This window comes from Cinclus cinclus, chromosome Z (genome assembly GCF_963662255.1).
Source record: "Cinclus cinclus chromosome Z, bCinCin1.1, whole genome shotgun sequence".
NCBI lineage: Eukaryota > Metazoa > Chordata > Aves > Passeriformes > Cinclidae > Cinclus > Cinclus cinclus.
Genome location: NC_085084.1, coordinates 15,306,510 through 15,327,444, shown reverse-complemented (window position 1 = coordinate 15,327,444; position 20,935 = coordinate 15,306,510). Strand labels below are relative to the sequence as shown.

The 20,935-nt window shown below is 37.8% G+C and overlaps 2 protein-coding genes across 2 annotated transcripts in view; both read left to right on the top strand.

Annotated features, from left to right (window-relative positions):
• The window catches only part of MAMDC2 (MAM domain containing 2), a 53,783-nt gene extending 50,988 nt beyond the window's left edge, over positions 1–2,795 (top strand). Inside the window, exons 12-14 of the mRNA XM_062513530.1 lie at positions 1,483–1,742; positions 2,346–2,430; positions 2,734–2,795. Of these exons, the coding sequence (XP_062369514.1) occupies positions 1,483–1,742; positions 2,346–2,430; positions 2,734–2,795 (407 nt within the window). The remainder of the gene's footprint in view (positions 1–1,482; positions 1,743–2,345; positions 2,431–2,733) is intronic.
• Positions 2,796–7,266: 4,471 nt separating this feature from the next.
• Positions 7,267–20,935, top strand: part of SMC5 (structural maintenance of chromosomes 5) — a 37,575-nt gene continuing 23,906 nt past the window's right edge. The window contains exons 1-7 of the mRNA XM_062513000.1: positions 7,267–7,379; positions 8,656–8,797; positions 9,878–9,930; positions 12,780–12,942; positions 14,109–14,243; positions 14,793–14,933; positions 18,805–18,966. Of these exons, the coding sequence (XP_062368984.1) occupies positions 7,267–7,379; positions 8,656–8,797; positions 9,878–9,930; positions 12,780–12,942; positions 14,109–14,243; positions 14,793–14,933; positions 18,805–18,966 (909 nt within the window). The remainder of the gene's footprint in view (positions 7,380–8,655; positions 8,798–9,877; positions 9,931–12,779; positions 12,943–14,108; positions 14,244–14,792; positions 14,934–18,804; positions 18,967–20,935) is intronic.

The following is a 20,935-nucleotide window of genomic DNA, read 5'->3' as shown; positions in this document are numbered from 1 at the left end:
GGTTGTCATGTCCCAAGGTAGCCTTTTCCTTGGGAGATAAAAGAGCATGAATGTCCAGACCCCATGGAAAAAGCTCCTTCCAAACTCCCAGTTTATGTGACTATTCCCTGAAACTGACTTTAGACTTATTTTCAGTTTATGTGGATCATTAAGTAGTCTGAGAAGTGAGGCTTATATCTTGACTTTAGAACTGATAGCCTTTTAAGCCTTGTCTGGGACTATGATTATTCCTTAGTTCATCTCTTAGCAGCAGGCTGTGCAAGTGGGAACATGAAGAATAAGAGAGATCCCACGAGCCCTTTATCTTGAAAATGTACTCTGCAAGCTCACTAGTGCAAGTTCAAGTATTTAGGCAGGAAGGACTCTCATTAGTAGGATTGCACAGAAAATGTCATCACCACCAACCATAGCCTAAAGCATACCCTCAGATGTACATGCAGCTGTCTTAGAATTCCAATGAATCAATCTCTATCAGAGGGCAATTCCTGGTGCAAGTGCAACTATAGTACATTCTTCCTTTGTATTCTTTTCTGTGCCTATGTATTTCAACAGATATAACCAAGTTTTAAGGGTTCAGGCCATTAATTGGTGGAAGGCAAATTCATGCTCTTCATTCCTTCACTCACCAACTGCAACAAATTGGGGTATGCCAGAGGACTGAGGAGCATCCCCACATCCCATCTGCTGCATAAAGCAACTGTTCTGTTCTGAGATGTATGCTCTGCCAGCAGACAGTGAACTCAGACAATGCAGGGAACTCTTCATGCAGTCCCAATGCTCCCTTTTTGTGGTATTTCCTGCCTGGCAGTCACCACAAGTCTTGGGGGTGAGATTGCCTTCAGAGGGAGAGGGAACTCCCAAGGATCAGTGAGATAGGAAGAATGCTGAGAGCAGCAACAGCAGCCAGTGGATGCTTGAAAGTCTTTTGTGATACTCAAAAGTCCTATTTTCTGCACAAACCCCTAGTGAAGACATCCCCTCTAAGACAGGTCGTAGTTTGGTGGCAAGCAGCAGTCAAGAGAGAGGGTGAAAAGGAAGATTATCTACAGCTGTAGGTCTATAATTCATATAGTGTATTGGAAAACTCCCAAGTTGCTTTGTCCCAACTAGTGCAATCCATTTCAATGGCTTTGCTGTTCACTGTGTGTAAAAGTTCCTTCAGTTAAAAATCAAAACCTAGACCTCATATTAGAGCATAATAAAATAACTTGCCTTTTTCTCTGAAGACTGAATCATACTACAAACCTGTTGGAAACACTAGATCATGTTTTGGCTTTCTGAATTCAAATCCTTCATTATTGCAGTACACAATTATTACAGTATCTCAAATATTACAGTTTAAAAACGCAGAAGTCTGTGAAATTTTATCAAAGTAGTTTCAATGTTTTTTTTTTTTTAAATATAATGAGCATGTTGAGCATAATGAACATTCCAACATAATGTATCCTACTTTGCTAATATTTACTTGTATATCTTTCTAAGGATACTACATGTATATAGAGGCATCTAACATGGTTTATGGACAGAGAGCATACCTAGTTTCACGACTACTAAGACGAACACCTGGAAAACAGTGCCTGACATTTTTCTATCATATGTATGGAGCTGGGACTGGATTATTAAGTGTTTATCTAAAAAAGGAAGGGGATGATGAAGAGATACCTTTGTGGAGGAGGACAGGGGAACAAAGCATCTCATGGCTAAGGGGACTGATAGAATATGAAAGTGATACAAACTACCAGGTAAGAAAAACAAGCAAGGAACAGTAAAACTGAAATATTGAATTAATTGTTTAAAAAAAATCCCAAAAAACTAAAATATTAAAATGTAGATGGCATTGAATGGACACATGAAGAACATGAAATAATGTAATTTTTTACAAATGCAGTTAGGAAGGAATTTATTAAAGCTGTGAATAGGTTGCAAGTAGGAAATTAATGATGAATTCTAATTTTTTTTAAAGTATTTAAATGCTTTCCTAAAGTATTTACATTTAAATGCCACCATTTTTTAACAGTAGTTGTAGGGCTTTTTCAAGATCCATTTGTGCAACTTCTTTTCCTTCAGCTGTCTGTAGCCATGTCCAGATTTGACACAGCCACTGAGCTGTGATGCAATGGCAGCTTCTTGTAGGGTGAGCTTTCTAAGGGGGCACCAAGGAGAAGGGATGATGCAAAGCCAGAGGAATGTCTAAGGAAAGAGGAAAATGAAAGGCAGAGGAAAGGAGAGGGGAAGAGAGGGCAGGGGAGGGGATAAAGGGTATCCCTTGAATAGGTTACATGGCTATTACTTCATTCAGCCCTTCCACCATTTGGATTCATGAAACTTTGTGTCTTGCTTTACAGATTATTTTTGAGGCAATCCGTGGTGTGTCAATAAGAAGTGACACTGCTATTGATGATATTCTGTTCCAGGCAGGACCTTGTTTGGGTAAGTTTCAACATACTTTTAAAGAGACACCTGAAATTCACAGTGCTTGTCTGTGGGTAGGTGACATTTCCCTTGAGTCCCCATTTGAATTTAATATCAGGCTGCTGGGTTAGTGCAGAATCTTTATTCTCTAATAGAATGTGAGATCATCTTCAGAATCGCAAATAGTGAAGTGGCTGTATGCTTTCTAAAAACCACATGACAGTCCCATTTACATCCAGCATGCTAATTAAATTCTGCTGTAAGTATTCTTGTGTATGACAAAAATAAAATTACAGTATTTCTTCATTCTTTGTATTCCAGAAGTGGAAGAAATTCAATTCTCATCAGGCTACCCTGACAGCTTAAATGAAATTGAGTATTGAATACAGTCTGAAAAGGAATGAAGCACATTGAAGAACTGTAGGTGAAAAACTGCATAAACTGCCTATTTTAAAGTATGTTTTAAGTAAATAGTGGACTGGTTTGAATACACACCAATACATAGGAAGAACTTGGAGCACTCATGTTCCTTGCCTTTTAAATGAAATTATTGACTCAGGGCTTCTTAGACCGTCATTTTTTGATATTATTTCCTCTTTTGCATGAGGTATCAGTTATTACTTAAAGGCTTCCCATTTTGCACAGATCACTCATTTTTCATTTTTTTTAACATTTCTGGTATATAAGTAAAAAGAGGAAATTCAAGTTGCACAATTGAAGTCCAATATTGTATTATCTTAAATCTGCATTCAGTGAATGTTTTGTGTTGGGGATAGAAAGGATTTTTGTCAAGAAAATTATAAATGTTTTGAAATAACAAAGAAAATAGTGTTAGCTACTAGTATTATCCTACAGGTTAAGTGCAATTATTCACAATGACAAATCTCTCTGGGAAACTTCATACTCTGCTGGTAATTTTTTGTGATCGTGTATTATTTTACTATAACAAATATATTTGTCAATAACAAACTCACTTCTAGTGTTCAGTATAATTCAGCATAAGATGCTGGCCTGTGGAATTATATGAAATGAAACGCTTTAAAGCCATACATTTTCTGTGATGAGAGTCTTGGTTTTTTTTATTAAATAAGTTTTTACACTCACAGAGAATGCTCTTACACTTCGCCCAACCACAGATGTCTTGCATTTATATTAATAGGAAATGGAATTCACAAATCTTGTTATTTTTTATGATTTTATGAATGTGTAAGGTTTTGTTTTTCTTTTTTTAAATTACTATAGCTTCCTAATAAAATGTAACTTTGAGTACCATCTTATTGCTCTGCTCTAGATTTCATACTAATCAGCGTAAGGAGAAAGAACTGAACCTAATAAAGTAGCCTGAATTCATTATTTTGAACATGAAGAGTATGAAATATGTGGGTCACATCACCTAAGAAAGCTATCAAAAAGTAATCTGAACTGCTGCAAGATAAGTAATCTGAACTGCTGTATACTGAGTGGTAGAAATTATTCTTACAGCCACCATATCCTGCTCCTTTCAGAGCTAAGAATATGCTTTTCCTAAAAGTCTATAAGGATCAACACCACCTGGGATGATCTAGGCCCTTGCATCTTTCATACATTTTCATTTTGGTGGCAAAAAAATGAAGAGATCGTTCAGTGCAATACATTCAATACTCATGTATTTATTTAACCACACAGACTGAAGCAATTTTTGGTTTCCTAGAGACTGAGGAAGAGCCAAAAGGAATTGTATCTTATCTGCCTATCCTGGACACCTACAGCCTCCCAAGTCAGCTGCTTATGAACACATCACTCTTGCTATTATTCAAAAATGAAAGCAAACAGAAAATAGACTGTTTCCTATGAATCAATACAATTTTGCAGTTGTTCTGTAAAGTGCACACTTTGGTATCAGTATTCAGCTCAAATTATCTAAGCAGAAAACAAGTGAAGATGAAGCAGTCAAAATGATCAGGCTCGGTGGTTCTCTGTATGTAAATGAAATGCAGCATGAATGCAACTATGAGGCTCCTACCTCTAAAGATTTATGCAACTCGGTCTCACTCTATCAAAGTAATCAGATTTAGGTTGATAGAATTAAAAACCTCAGGGAAGGACTCTAACCTGCTTTCCACGGAGTAACTTCTATGGACCTCACTTCTTCAGTGATTTTATCAGTATCATTGAAGGAAGTATTTTTCCACAAGGCAGGAGGAATTGTCCTGATGGGGAAAGGGGGGGGGGGGGGGGGGGGGGGAGGGCAAGGGTGGGGAAGGGGAGAGAAGATAAAGCAAAAAAAGGGGGAAAAAAACCCAAAAAAACCACCTAAATTCTTCTTTAAGTAGGGAACATCACCTTTCCAAACATTTTTGCTGCAGGAATTAAAGTACAGAGGGAAAATTTGAAAGGTGGCTTTCATTTATTTCAGTGTCTGATGAATATCAGTTTATAGAGTAGGAAATTCAGAGAGAGCCATTCTTCAGAAAGAATGGCTAAAATATATTTGAAAACTAGGTACGGTGCATTAAGATTTCTCCACTGGCAAACTTAATTTTTATGGTGAGATAAAAAAAAAATTCTATCCGCTCTATCCAAATGTAAAACTCTTCATGCGATTAATTTCTGTCCTGGATCAGTATTTATTTACTATTTTTTATTTTCTTCACTGCTGCAGTAGCTGTACCAGGACCACAAAGGGGCAAAGAACAGTTCTTCCGAGACTTGCCATACCAGACCTGTTTAATGCCTGAAAATTTCTTCAAAAGCTAGAGAAAACTTACAAGTAATTGCTTTGATCCCAGTTGTGTCACAATCTGTAAAATGAAAAACAAACCTTGAAAAGCAGCTATAATGCCTCAAGTGGTAATGGGCTTGTATTTGCTATAAATGTAGCTTTGTGCTGGACTGGAACTCAGCTTGTCCTGAGATCAGTGGAAAGCCCTTTTAATATCCTCCCATTGAACACTGTCCTCATGTTTAATACTGTTTTTATTCTTTAAGTATTTCCCCATTCGTTTTCATTTTATCATTGTCCTTATTAATTTCCAAAAAGAGGCAAATTGAGATCTCATTTACACCAACATAAATCCAGAATAACAACTTTTACGTCACTGCTATTCTGTCTTTATAAAGTAAATGAAATTATATTCTGACTGTGGTGTCACACCAAAATAAACCTAACAGAAACTTAACTTTACAACCATGGTGATTCACAAAGCCAGCTCAAGCCAAGCACCAAACTGTTATAAATATGTTAATGTTCAAGGGCAGAGTTAGGGTTTGTTAAATAATGTAATAAGTTAATTGACCATTATGTTATTAATCAGTTGTGTAGAGTGTTAATTAATTGTTCAAGTTGTAAACTGTTACTCAATTGCTATCAGTAATTGGGGGAAGGAGGTTATGACGGACAAGTTGGAGCGCAGCTGGGCAGGTGCTTGATTGACGGAGAACAAAGAACCTTCTAGACTGTTATGTCATGAGGTGACAAGTCTGTGTTGTGATTGGACCGTACGCCAACCAATGGGGATGACGGATTTGAAAATTATTGGCCCAGAATGAACCACTGTATGAACTAATCGGTAGGCAAGGAGAGAACCAATCATGGAAGGGATTGAAAAACTCACCAATCCGGGAAGAACAAGGATCCTTGGAGGGAAGCTGGGGTCTTGAGAAGTAGCGTGTGCTGCGGGAACAGTTGTTGGTTGTGGTTTTTCTGTCTGGCTTGCCAAGTGGGGCCTGAGCTTACCTTGGACTCCCACCGCCGGTGCTTTTAAAAATAAAAACCAAGTGAATCCTTTTAAAATTTTTCTCACTCGTTTACAACAAAACCACCTGGCATTTTATCCATGTGGATGTGAGCAGAGCTTGCCAGTATGACTGCCCTCCCTCAGGAGACCAAGTGCTGGGAAGGAACGGCAGTATGAGGGCAAAGGCTGGAGAGAGCAGCTCCTACATCATGACAGACACACTGAGTCCTGTTCTACCTCTCACCTTTTAATAAAGAGAAAACCTGACTCTCATCCCAGCTCAAAGGAAAGATGAGCTGTCTGTTGTGGTACATTCCTCTGCCACACTCCTCAGTTTGGGCCACTCAGGAATTCTTAAGCCTCAGCCTTGATTCATGGCTCCTGGGCTCAGCCTTGAGCTCACCACAACCACCCGGTAACTTCTGCTGCCAAACCAACCCGTGCTGACAGGCAGCCTGGGAATGTTATTTACCTGACCCATTAGCCTGAATCATGGAATGACAGAATTGTTAGGGCTGGAAGGGAGCTCTGGAGATGATCTATTCCAACCTACCCTGCTAAGGCAGTGTCACTTACAGGAAGGGACACAGGAACGTGTCCCAGTAGGGTCTGAATGCCTCCAGACAGGGAGGGTCCACAACCTCCAGGGGAAGGCTGTTACAGTGCTCTGCCACCCTCAACGTAAATTATCTTCTCATGTTGAGGAAGAACATCGAGTTTTGTTTATGGCCACTGCTCCTAGTCCTGTCGCAGGGCACCAATGAAAAGTCTACCACCATCCTCTTGACAACCACCTTTCAGAGAGTTGTACGCATTAGTAAAATACCTTTCCAGCCTTCTCCGAACTAAACACGCCCAGCTGCCCATAAGGCCGCGCGGCGGCAGCGGCGACAGCAGCAGCACGAACCGCTTACTCGCTCCTATCCCACCATGACCCCGCGCACGGCACCGGCGCCACGGCCGCCTCAGCAACAACTGCCGCAAACGCCCAGCCCCGCCCTGACAGCCAATGGGCACGGGCGCCGCCCGCCCCACGCCAATGAGAAGCTTCGGAGCGACTCAGCCCCACCCCCTCGGACAACGAACGTACGGCGCGGGCCCGGCCCTCAGAGGCAGGGAGAGGTGGATGGGGAGGGACATGGCGGCGGCGCGGGAAAAGGGGAAGGGTGTCCAGAAGGCTGGGAAATGTAGTGTGTCCCAGTCCCCCTTCGTTGTGGGCTCCATCGTCAGGATCTTAATGAAAGACTTTCTGTGAGTGAGCGTGGGGCGTTTCTTCTTCCTTGAGCAGCCATGGCCTGCCCCTTCCGCCCCGCCGTCGCGCGGGTCCCGGTGTTGGGGGGGCTGGAAGAACGAGTGCGGGAAGCGGTGTTGTCGGTGGTGTCTTGGTCGGAGTGGGGAGCTGGGGGACACTGCTGTGTGGGTTACGAGTCCCAGGGGTTGCCAACGCAGTGTCCCTTCTCTGGGCCGCGTTTCCCGGTGCTGGCAGCCTTCCCGCAGAGGCGATGGCTCCCGTCGGCCCTGCAGCTTCTGCGTGCTCTTTGTCTCTCAGGCGGCTGGCTGCCAAGCAGTGCAGCAGGGGAGAGTGCAGAACGTCCTCGTAGGGCAGTGGGGATAGGCCTTGAGACTCATTAGGATGAAACATCTGTGGTCTTTGCACGTGTACTGCGAATACCATTATTTTTGGAGGTATTGTAGTTACCAGCAGAAGTTGTCAGGCTATTTTTTTACGGCTTCATGCCAGCCTTGAAAACCTTCAGTAGTGTAGTGCCTGAGTCACGTGTTAGATGCTAATGAAGTTTACAGAGACAGTTCTCTTCAGAGACAGCTACTTCAGAGGAGTTTAAATCCTCATTACGGGTTCACATACCTTCTCTTCCACATGTACATAGTTTATAATATAGTGTTGCCATTAACTTTGTGCTCCTCCTTTGGTGGTAGTGTTTAGCTGTCTGTTTGGCACAGTGCAGGAATAGACATCGAATAATTCTTTATAAATTTAGGATGTTAACTTGATAGGAGTGGGTGTGTTTGGTCCTATAGTTACTATTGTAGTAGGCATTCTGGATGCAAGTGATGAAAAATGTCTAATGCATTTAGAAAAAAAAAACACTAGGCATGGGCTGATATGAAAGATAGGAAACTCAAGAAAGCTACTGCATGATCAGTTTTAGTTTTCTGTCTTCTTTTTGATGAATAAAATAAAAGGATACCCTAGTAAGTTAATTTAAAAAGTTAACATATTGCTGGATTTCATTCTTCATAGTCGCTGATTTTAAAGAAAGTTCTAGTGAGTACTCTGGCTGGTAGGAATGTGTTTCATGGTCTTTCACCGAAATGTTAGTTTTCATTCTTGATACTTTCTTACAAAATGGTATTTCATGGTTGAGTTTAGATGAGGTGATTGTATTTGTTTAATAAAATTGTGAAATGTTTCTGGTCAAGTTCCTTTTAAAAATTATTATTATTATTTTTTATTTTTAAAGGTAATATAGTGTTTTAAAATTAAAAAACTTTCTGTGTTTTCCAGAACATACACTACCTGTGAAGTACATCCAGGGCCCAACCTGAACCTGGTTCTAGGTGCTAATGGCACAGGCAAGTCCAGCATTGTTTGTGCCATCTGCCTGGGACTGGCTGGAAAACCTTCTTTCCTAGGTCGAGCTGATAAGGTAATTATGAGCTTTTGTGATTTTCATAATTAATCTGAATTTCATTTGGAGCGCTGTCCAGTAGAGGATAGGGGGAAAGACTGTCTTCCTTGATTTGCTTTACTTTTATAAAAAGTAAGGCATCTGAATTGAAGAGTAACCTGGTCCAGAGACAAAGGGGTGTTATCTTATTTAACTGCTTGCTGTATTGTATAATTTATAAAATGCAAACACCTAAATTGTAGTGCTGCCTGAGTGGACTAGAGATTTTGTTTGAAGATGGCTGAGCATCCACAGAGGGTTAGAAAATGCCTCTTAATGGTTTGAGCATTTGATAAGAAGTACCAGCTAAAGGAGAAGTAGACAAAGTCTAAAATAAATTCCAAAATATGCAGTACATGTAGAAATAATGTACTCCTAATGTGTTTTGAAAATTCAGCTGAAAGCATGGAGGCACTGATCTTTGATTTAAATGGAATTTGGATTGCTCTGCTCTATTTTCACTGTTTACTTTCAAGATACCATGCATTGATAATGTAGTAGGACGTTTATATTTTGAAATTTTTGGATTTTTGCACTTGCTTTCTTTTATATTCTTATTGGATGCAATTTCTCTGAGTAGGTTTGAATCTGGGTGCCTAAATGATTGCACATAATCTCTTGTAGCTGCTCAGTCATAAGCAAATGTGAATATGGGAATTGACTGCATGGCAGTATTGTGTGATGATATTTCTCTTTACTTTTCATGATGTATTTTCATACTGTTAGTATTAGCAGTTCTAGTGCAGATATCCAGCAGCGTCTTTTCACTTGTCCCGCAAATTCATGAGAGCTTCACCCTGACTGTGGATATGCTGATTATAATTTGTTCAGTTTTGGAGGCTGAAGTTGATCAGAAATTGTTAACTTGTGGAGGAGATTCTAATGCTGCTGGTGGAGGATAGAAGTGGCTTACTTTATTTTTAGTTAATGCTTTAATTTGGTTTTAATTGTAAGTTTTCAATAAAACATGCTGTTACAGCAGCTCCATTATACAAATGCATATTCTTATAAGATAATACATTTCACTTTGCAATAACAACTTGTAAATTAATTTCATAGATCGGTCTCTTTGTGAAGCAGGGGTGCATGAAAGGCGTAGTGGAAATTGAACTGTAAGTAGTAAAACTATTTCTTCATGCACTTTTAATTGGATCATTCCCCCACACAGTCATTCACAAAGTTCTGCAAAAAAATTTTGGTGTACAGAGGTCTGTCTTAAAGCCGGTGCTTTAATTTGTCCTTTTTTGGTTCTCCAGACTTCAGAACATAAGTTCTTATCATATAAGAAATAAGCAGTGATGGCTACTCTTGATCTTGCTTTCTGAAGCATTTCACCTTGTCTTGCTGTACAAATAATGCATAGGTAAAGATAGTTCTATATTGTGTGTTTAGCTTTTGATTATGTTTAAGTTTCAGATGATTTAAATTTAGTCAGTAAATTTGCGGACTAATTCAGCTGTCACTGTGTGGTGGTTGGAATTATTACTGAAGAAAAAAAGACAAAAGTCTAAAACAGATTAATCTGCCTTCACTTCCTTATACTGCTGGTAGGAGATGCTTGCCTGTATTTCACTGAAAACATCACATACTGATAGAAAACAAATAGATAAAATGATCTGACTAATTCTGTGTAATGCAGTCTTGTAGGCAAGCTGTTGTAAAAAACTGGAAATCATTTGGATTGTAAATTTCTGTGAGTAACTTCTGCATAATACAATATTACATGCTTCCTTTTTGTAGATGCTGTGGCACAGGTGATTTTAATAAGCCACAGTCTGGTCTGTTTGCCTGAATGAAACAGAAGATAGAGATAGTCAACTGATTCATAGTCTGCGTTAATTTGTGCAACAGTTGGCCACCCTGACCATGTAATAAATGTGATTCATGCTAACTAAATCATAACTATATTGGCAAAATTCTACTCGTATTAATAGAAAATAATTGTCACAAAGCAAAGAAAGGAAATAGTGAGGAAAAAGCAGATAGACTCCCTCAGATGTTAGGTGAGGGTAGTAGAAGGATGTAGGTTTGATAAGCCACATCTAGAAATAAAATTTTGACCTTGGACTGGGCCAAACTGGGATGACTCCAAGCGTGGAGCTTGAAAGTAAATAGCATCAAGCTTAGTGCGCCTGCGCTACCTGCAAGGTTTCATAGCAGACGCTGATGAAGACAAAGAGCCTTCATCAGAAATAAGACCCCGAAAGGATGAGGGACCCTTAGCTATTAGTAGAGCATGCACGGTACAGTATGGTGACGTAGATTTTAGGAATAGAAACTAGGAGTAATTTTCCAGAAAGTTCTGTATTACTATGTATTAGCATATAATATATAAGTGGGATTTTTGGCTTGTTTGTTTGATACGTGAGGAAGGGCAGGTCCCTCCTGGTATCCTCGGTCAGTTTTGCTTATGCTTTATAGGAACCTTAATTATACTGAATTACTCACTGCCAAATTTCGTGTATTTTTAAGTACGTACATTTAATATATTTGATTGTATTCATTTATATACAATTGCTACTATTAAACTGCTGCTACATTTATTTTTGTTGTTTGGTAAATTGGACAGATAGAATTGCATTTATAACAATCAAATTCTCTAAGAAGAAAATTTTATTGAGAGAAAAGAAATAACACAGCAAGCCTTGGAAAAAGGCCTTTATTTTTGTGGGAGTGATCAAGTAAGACCTACTTTAGGGATTGGCCAAGCAATATGTTTAGGAGATAAGAGGTCTTTCAGGTAGATAGTGTGGTTGCTTTAACATAAATATATTCTGATGTTAGTCTGGAAAGAATGTTGAAATGTGTGAAGACTTAGCATTTCATGGCTCGTTAGACCTAGCTTGTCATGGTTGCAGTGAGCAGTGGAGTCCTTTGTCTGATTGGTAGAAAATATTTAAATGCAACATCTAGGATGGGAGACCAGTGATGCAGAGGATTGCTTTTTTGACAGGAACTAAAAATTGAAGTTCTGTAGGTATGTATTTCTTTTATTAAATTTGGCCCTTGAAATGTATCTAAACCCAAGCTATGATAGTAAAAAGATGTTAATTTAATGAAAGAATGGAGCATGGCTTGGTAGGCCTTTTGAAGGAAGTTTCATAAATTAAAATGAGGTGATGCAGGAGGTAACAATTCAGCAACAATCAAGTTGTTGTTCTATAAAAAGATCATATCCCTGTGGCACTTAGTCTGAACACCAGAGCAGATGCATGCTCACTTCTGCATTGACCTCTGTTCTTAAGGATCTTGAGGTACATGGCCACTCTACAAGCCTCCATCCTTATTCTCTTATATTCTCCATCCTTAGCAGTGTGCTTAACAGGCACTAGACAATTTCTAAATCAATATGGTAAACCAAAATTACAGGAATTTGACTTAGTTGTTATTGCTGCATCTTAACCAGACTAAACTTTTGAGAATAGGTATTGAGCTAGAAAACTAATTGAAAATTAATGTATCTTTAGTGATTTTAAAAAGCAGAAAATGAAAATAAATTAGGATTTTTGTACTGTATGCTATTTTTTTCTCAGATGGAATATCTATACACAGCTTACTGATGTATTTCTGTACACTAATATTTAAAGATGTACTGCACCTCCTTCACACCAATTTTAAAACTTACTAAATGTCATACAAGTTACGCTTTTATAGAAGCTGTCCATGTTTGTAGCAACTTGTGTTTCATACATTCAGCATGGGCATCTCGTTTATATAAGTAACTTCTGAGTTAAGATTTGCAACAATTCTTGATGTTTCCCATGTGAATTTAAGTCATCACTGAAGTACTGGATGTTTTCTGAATCATGAAAATGAGAATCTGATGCTACTGTCCAGCTGCTTTAGGTTAAATAATTGTCTGCGTATAAATTCTAACAGTGCTTTGACACTTGGTAACTTTTGAAAGTGTAACACCTTTCAGGTGTTTTTGAAAGTGTAAACATTTCTTTCTATTACTTAGGTTTAAGTCACCAGACAATATTACTATCACTCGTGAGATTTATGTGGTGAACAACGCATCAGTGTGGTTTATCAACAGAAGACCAGCAACCCTGAAAACAGTAGAAGAACAAATTGCAGACTTAAACATCCAGGTGGACAATTTGTGCCAGTTTCTTCCTCAGGTATGATTTAATTTTGAAGATGGTGAGTGCAAGTAGAGTACTGTGCTTTGAGGGGATTTTGTTGCTGGTTGGCTTTAGCTGCACTTCAGCTAGTTCAGTGGGATAGCACAATGAACAAGCAGGATGAGGCAGCCATGCTGGTATGATGGTGAAAGAGAAGAGGAGCTCTGTGATCTTTAAAGCTCACCAATTGGACAGTTTTGTACCTGTTGAAAGGAATTATGCTGACGTTCCCTGTCTTGGTGTTCAAGTAGCAGTACTTGCTAGTGGAGCCTTTCTGGTAATTTCAACAGTTTTTTGCACATAGGGCTTAAAGATGTGTAGGAATGAATTATGTAAAACCATCTTTATGGAAAATAAGTCTTGACAGAGAGAGACGATTAAAGAGCACTACAGTTTCCATATTTGAATGCATTTTCAAGCAGGTCAGGATTCCTGTTTAGGTAGCTAGGTTGTCTCACACTGCACCTTTAAGTTGTGACAGGCTCTTTCCCAGTTCATGGGGATCATCAGGAATGGTAGTAGAAGGAAACCTTATCAGAGCCTAGCCATGGTGTTATTGTTAAATTCAAGAAAACATGCAGAAGAGCATTAATCTTTAGAAAGCTAATACTGCAGAAACAAAAGTAGGCCAGGTGTTTAATGGTTCATCTTTGCTCACATACAGTATTTGTTCAGAGCTTCCGGCATATTGTGGTGACTTTGCATTTAAAAGAATTTTTTCTCTTTAGTATGTACATGTCAGTTCAGTCAATACAGTGTTGATATGTCTAGTTTATTTGTTTTCTCCTGGTGTATCAACAGCAAGCACACTTCTTGTGTCAGTCTCAGTTTTGAGCTCTTCTGCCTTCAACAGCAGTACTTCTTATAGCCTCAGCGGCCACTTTAGTAATAACTTCTATGTGGCTTAACTTTCAAATTAGTCATAGTATTTTTACTGCAAAAGATATATATACCGCAAGGTCGCTTCAGCAGCCTGAGAACAGATGCTCTGGAATGTTTGGTACTCCATGAGATGGTCATTAACTATGACAGAGCTATTTAGCAGAGAATTGTAAGTCAGGTGATGTTTGTGAGAAGTATGTTTCAGTGTATAAATCCAGTATTATTGTATTGCACTGTTCCAGCTAATCCTGTATTTTTTATAACTTTTTAAAATTTCATAGGACAAAGTTGGAGAATTTACAAAACTGAGTAAGACTGAATTGCTTGAAGCTACTGAAAAATCCATAGGTTCTCCAGAAATGTACCAGTTTCACTGTGAACTGAAAAATTTCAGAGAAAAGGAAAGAGAACTGGAGGTAAATACACTCTTTAGAGAGCAGTGAATATTGGAAGAGTGAAATAATTTTTACCCTCACATGTTACAGAATTAGTGGTATTTATTTACAAGGTCTGTGGTAAGTTGATTTTACCAGATGACACTCATCTTCTGTCAGAACTCATTCACTCCAACACTCAAATACTTGTAAGTACAAAGATGTGTGATGGTCCAGACCTAGAAGATGATGGATGCCTGTTGTGAAGTGTACTCCTTTTTCTCTGGGATTTTTGACCAGCAACAACTTCCTAGACAGATCTTTTATGTCTTCTATTGCTCACCTCCTTGAAAACAGAGATAGACAAAAAGGAAGAGGATTAGAGTTCTGGGAACAGTAGCCTTAGCCATACAGACCATTCTTTTAATCCTTTGTTCTCCTGTTCGTATCCTTTTAGATGGTTCCCCTCTAGTTACTGCTCTACTAAAATGTCTCCTCTAATGTTAAATTTCTGCTTTAATGTATAAGTGAGATGTAGACTATTTTCTGAAACTGTTTAGATACTATAAAATATGAAATTGTATATTCCAGAGCTTATGCAGAGAAAAAACCACCTCACTGGAGAAAATGAAACAGAGGGTTGAACGGTACAAACAAGATGTTGAAAGATACCATGAATGCAAGCGCCATGTAGACTTAATAGAGATGCTTGAGAGGAAAAGGCCGTGGGTGGTAAGTTTCATTTCCAGTAGTTTTCTTGCCTAACCCATTTTCTGTAAGACTGTGGAATTAAAAATAGGCCAGAAGTTGCTTTAGAAGATGTGTGACCGGAGTAATTTGAATATTATTACAATTGCTCAGTGCAAACAGGCCAAGTCTTGAAATTCTGTTCTTGGTCTAACTGTGATATTGGCTTGCATACCTAGCTGAATAAATTGCTTCAGAAGTAGTTCAGGTAGTTACTGCTCTCTTAGGAAAGCCAGCAGTTCTGGCCAAGAGCAGTACTCCTTTTATTCTCTTCAGGTAGAGCTGATTTAAGCTCTAGCCAGCCTCTGCTTGCTTCTTTAGCCGTAACTTTTTTTTTACTTTTTTGTTAATTTTTTTAGAGGTTATGGTCCTCTTAATTTATTAGTTGAGGTTTACTGTGCATGAGAGACATGTCAGTGAATTGAAGTTGCCAATCTCAAAAAAATTAGCATTTGGACAGAAAAATTTTAAAACACCACATTTGAAAGAACCTCTAGAGCAGGTAATTTACACAAATCAAAGTAAGTCTTTCTGAGGAGCACTTTAATACTATCTTAGTTGAATGATCAGTCAGATTAAATTATTCTAAACGATTCAAACTAGTGGACATTTCAGTTTACTGAAGCAATATGTTGTTTGCAAGCTTAGAGTTAATTATAACTATATATTATAATTATGGAGTTTATGAAATACAGTATAGAACTTTCAGAAAACTTGATTTACGACTTGTAAAGAATACAAAAAACTTACTTTTGCAATTTTGCATACAACAAAGCCTCACACAGCTATATTAAGAACATTATGGCCTTTGCATCTTGAGCAACTGGAAATCTCATCACTGCCTTCAAATCTTCTTGGTAACAGAAAAGGTATTTAGGAGTAGCAACTGAAATGGATGGGTGGTGTGGTAGGTGTCGAGGAAGTAGGTATGCCTCCTGTGATGTCAGTACTTGTTGAATGGTGGGATTTTTTTCATACTGTGTGTGTTAGCCTGGTGTTGCATAATTAATGTAGACTGATACCGATTGTTCTCTGCTGTAAAGTACTTGCTTATACAGAGCTCGAAAGGCTTGCTGGACACTGGCAGAGGAAAACCAAGCCTTCCATAAATTAGAGAGCATGTTACTTCAGCAAGTGTAATCAGACTTTATTTTTATGTTGCTCAGTATGATTAAGGCATTTAGTGGCTGAATTCAGTTAAATTTAGCTCTTTGGCCACTGAATCCATAGACACAACAGCATGCTTTGACCTCTTGGTGGAGTTCTGATTGACAGTACATAATTAGTAGTGTGTATTAGAGTCAAGGAAAAGAGAACTGGAGGTAAATATGCACTTTCGAGATGCTGAGAGCAGTGACTGTAGGGTGACTGTAGGGAAAGTCTGAGAAATTTTAACGTCAGATCTTCCATGTACTTAATTGACATTTGAAATCAAAGGGCATCAATGTAATTGTTTTACTAGGTAGAGGATATCTGAACTATGGACTGTAATAAAACTTCACATTCTGTTGCTGTTTTCTGATTTGTCAAAGTGTGACAGTACTTTTGGTATTCTCTTACATCGCAAAATACCAAGCTGTTTAGGAAAGAAGAATTGCATTGTTCTACAAGAGTATGGGTTTTTTGTTGTTTTGACCTAGCACTGTTTAGTCCTAAGAATAAATGGCTGTTTTTGTGTTTTAAAATGGGGTTTACCAAAGTTGAGAATAGTATGAGAGTTTTTTCTTCCTTCTGTGGATGTTTCATCTGCTCTATTCTCCCCAAAGTGCAGATTTCAACTTGAAGACTAAATGCACCTGTTCAATTTACCTTTGTAACAAGGCAGAGTAGCTACAGCTGAGCATTCAAGTCCGCTGGAAGACAGATAAATATACACTGAATGATGATGTGAAATAGAGGAACAGGCAGCCTGGAAATAAGATAACTTAAATATGACATTAGATTTAGACTTTCTTAATTATAGAGAAAAAGAGGAAGTCTGATGAAGAGCTTGTTCATGTTCTGATCACTGTTGAGGTGCATTTTAATTTTGAGGAGTATTTTCACCTGAGGAACATTTTTTGTCAAGAGATTTTTTTTTTTCCTAGGCGGTGACAACTGCTTCTGTATGTGGAGAATTATACACCATATCTAATAAGTTTTTGAACATATACTTTAAGTTCCATAGAATTCCATAGTTCCTGGAATCATACGGTTTTGAAAAAGTGTTTTGGTCTAGCCATGTCTATTCTTCTTTTCCTCCCCTGATATTTACAATTAAGAAAAACTTTAAGATGCATATATGTCTTGGAAAGCTGAAATGCTTCGGAAGTTCTGCAGGTCTTTAGTGGAGTGCATAATTACAGTCATCAAAGTTGGTTGTGTACAGATAACCAAAATACAGAGATCTTGTGTAAATCAGATTTTCTTAAAGTATTGAAAGGATCTGCTGTGTAAAAATCAGGTCGTGACGGTTCTGTGACTTACCTGTACTTTGTATCTGAGGAATCTGAAGTGTAATTGTATATGTGTGCATTTATTTTAATCTTGAAACAAAATGCTTTATTTAGAGCAGAACTAAATTTTAAGCTTAATCTTTCACCTAAATGAAAATATAATCCCTTTACTTCTGTAACTTTGTAATAGTGGCTGCTGACTACACAGAATTAGAGCAGCTTTCTTTGAATACTTTTTGACTTTATGAAGAAGATACTGTGAAGAAAGACCTTGGATTTTGTAGCCTAGGTTGATTTATGTGTGATTCATCGGGCTAGTTAAGTAACTACAAAAAGTTGGTAGCAGATGAAGCCAAGTCATCTGTTAGTCTTTATGTAGCATTATTACTATTATTTTTGCTATTATTTTTACTACTAGTATAATTATTATTATTATTATTGAGTAATAGTAATATCCAAGGCTTGGAATAAGCTAGGCATATGTTTGGAATTAGGGGCTTTCTTAAGTGCATACAAGGTCAGACTTCTCTTCCTCTATTACCCTGCATACATGAATCTACTCTCTCTGGTCCTCTGAAATTCTTATTTTTTTTTCTCATGAACTCTTGAGAGTCATAGAACATATTGTTCTCCTAAGTTTCTTGGTTTGAAGGGGCTGGGGAGAGGTTCCCCTTCTTTTTGTTTCTTCCTTTCTCATGTTTTTGTTTTTTTTCTCTCCAGAGAGCATAATGCACACACACACACAAAAATCTCTAATAATGACTCTTTCAGCTTAAACTACTTTCTCTACAAAATTCCCACCTTCTTGAAGTAGAGGTTCTTGGTCACCATACTGCTTATCATCTCTTTTCTCTCATGGATGTATCTTCAGTTAAGCTTCCTAGACAGCAGTGGCTTTGGTATTTATGGTGTGTGGTGGAGTTTGTTTCCAAAAAGTGTGTTCCACTCTGTCCCTTTGGTTTACTTCTGCAATGGTTGTGTCTGTTATTTGCTCTGATGATCTGTCCAGCTCCTATCCCTTTCTTTCTCCCGAAATTCTCTGTGGTTATTGACTCCTTAGCTTTTAGACTCCTGTCTAAGTAGTCTCAAACTATGAACAGAGAGGGGCTAAGGAGTTTTTTCCACAATCCCAAATGGACTTGAGAGACAAGATAATTGCAGATAATGGGTGTTTCTTCTGCTGCTTGAATTGCATATTATTTAAGAAGTGTTAATAATGTTTCCTTGTTCCTTGGAAACTGAATGACCCTTACAACTCCTCATCATTGGAACTAGTAACAGTATTAATTACATGATTGCTGTATTGCTAGTTTCTGAATGAGTTGTGTTTTTTTTCTAAAACTTATCAGCAGTAAAATAAAATGTTTGGACTGGAATAGAATACAGCAATTTTTTATTGTTTTAATTTCAACTCCTCCAAGGAATATGAAAATTTTCGTGAACAGCATGAAGAAGTGAAACAATACCGAAACCAGGTTAAGAAAGAACTGGAGTGTCTGAAAGAAATGCAGGCCCCATGTACAAAAAAAATACAAGAAGCTGAAGAGAATTTAAGGAATCTGGATATGAAAACCAGAGATAATGTAGGTATTGAAGTTTAACATAGGTAATATTTCAGGTGTTCTGTGTTCAGCTTTGCAAAATGTGAAGTAATAACCTCTTTTTTTCTAGTGTATCATAATGATGTTTCAGCAGAAATTTTCCTTAAGCACCTGTGCCCTTGGTTCTCAGTATCTTCTCTGTCTGTTCAAGGAATGCATTTGTTACATTTCTCTTCATTGTACACTAAAAATCTTCTAGGATATAATGTTAATAGTTTCCTGAAGTTAGGTTCTTTCACTGAATTTAGATGCCTGTTTTCATCTGTTCTGTAGTTTGAGTTTGTGGATGCTTGCTCCTCTTCTTAAAACATGGTTTATTTAAGGTAAATTACAGCTTTACTTGCCTAAAGCATTCCTCTAATATTGAACATAATTTTGTAAGTAGGACTTGATTTTTTACCTAGACAGTAATCTTCCATCAGTTATGAATGTTTTTATGCATAAAAATTTAATGGTAAACCTAGCTATATGTTATTATTTACATAAATTTTTTTAATGGTTGCTCTTCCTGGGTTTATGGAAAAATATTATTTCTGTATTAAAAAGAAGAGTACTGTAATTCCCTGCAGGATTTTAACTGTTACTTACTCTTCAGATTGCAAAAGTCATTGTGTGCATAAGCTGCAGAAATTTGCAGTGGATAACCAAAGTTAAATGATCATGTGAGAATGTTTGTATGCTGCAGTGAGTTCTGTTTGAAGGTAACCCACCCAGAGGAGCTGATGTGAAGACATGTGACACTTGCAGAGGACTTCTTGTAGAACAAGGGTCTGAAATTTCAGTGGCATTGAATGCACTGTGAGCTAACACTAGTCTTGTGCTTTCTCTAAAAAAAAAAAAAAAAGCGCCAACACCCTTGCCCCAAAACCAAACCATAAAGACAAGACAAATAAACTCCTACAAAGTGTTGTTCACAACATTGTTAGTTTTGTTGTGATAAATACTGTGGCAACAGTATTAGTATTCAAATACTTCATAATTACAAGAAAGTTCTTTGGTAAAAGTATTTAGGTTTTGTGTCCCACAGTATTCAAGAGTTTATTATGGTGTGAGGAAAAATACGTAAACGTTCCAAAATGTTGCAGTCTTACTGTAGTCACCTTTTTTTGGTATGGTTGGGCTTTTTGTTTTGTAGGCTTTTGTTGTTTAAAGGTAAGTGTACTTTCTTAGAGCAAAGTTAACATCTGGAAGTTTGAAATTAATTTCCATAATGCAACAATGCTTTCGTGCTTGTATTGCTAAACTTTGTTTTCACTGCTTCCTCTTACCCTATTAGGTTCTACTTATATGTGTCAAAATAGTGTGGTTTTTTTCAAACGGGAGAAGTTCTACTTAACCATTGATACCACTGTTCTTGGGAGTATTGGGCTGTATTTGTATAAAAGTAATATTTTTTGTTATAGGTTGTACTTTGTTTCTATGAGAAACCCAGGACAAACAGTGATCATTTTAGTTTTAACTTGCAGGGAGCTTGCTCAACATAGGCAGTTACTAAAAACAGTGGAAGAAAACCTGAGAAAATATACAAGATGGTTCATTTATACTCTTGAATCAAGATATTTTTCTTTTCAATCTCAACTTGCTGAGTTAAGTTTTCATATACCCTGTATTCAAAAGGTTAACCATTAAGTGTTGCTTAATTTGTGTCTGGAAATTTGGTTGGATATGTTTGTTCTACAGTGTTCCAGTAGCCAAAAATACAGGAAGAAAGAGGGAGGATAAATTTGAAATAAGTAGTTTATAGAAGACTTACTGAGGTACTCTAATATGGCTTTCCAGTGAGGAGTTGGAATTTTGTATTTTATTTTTAACTGATACTATTCTCTGTATAGTATTGTAATAAGACACTTCCAAACCTGGTTTTTTTATGTTAAATGATGCGTCCAAGTCTAATTTGAATGATTATTATTTTGTCTTGAACTCAGAATCCAGAACTGTGAAAAAAGACATT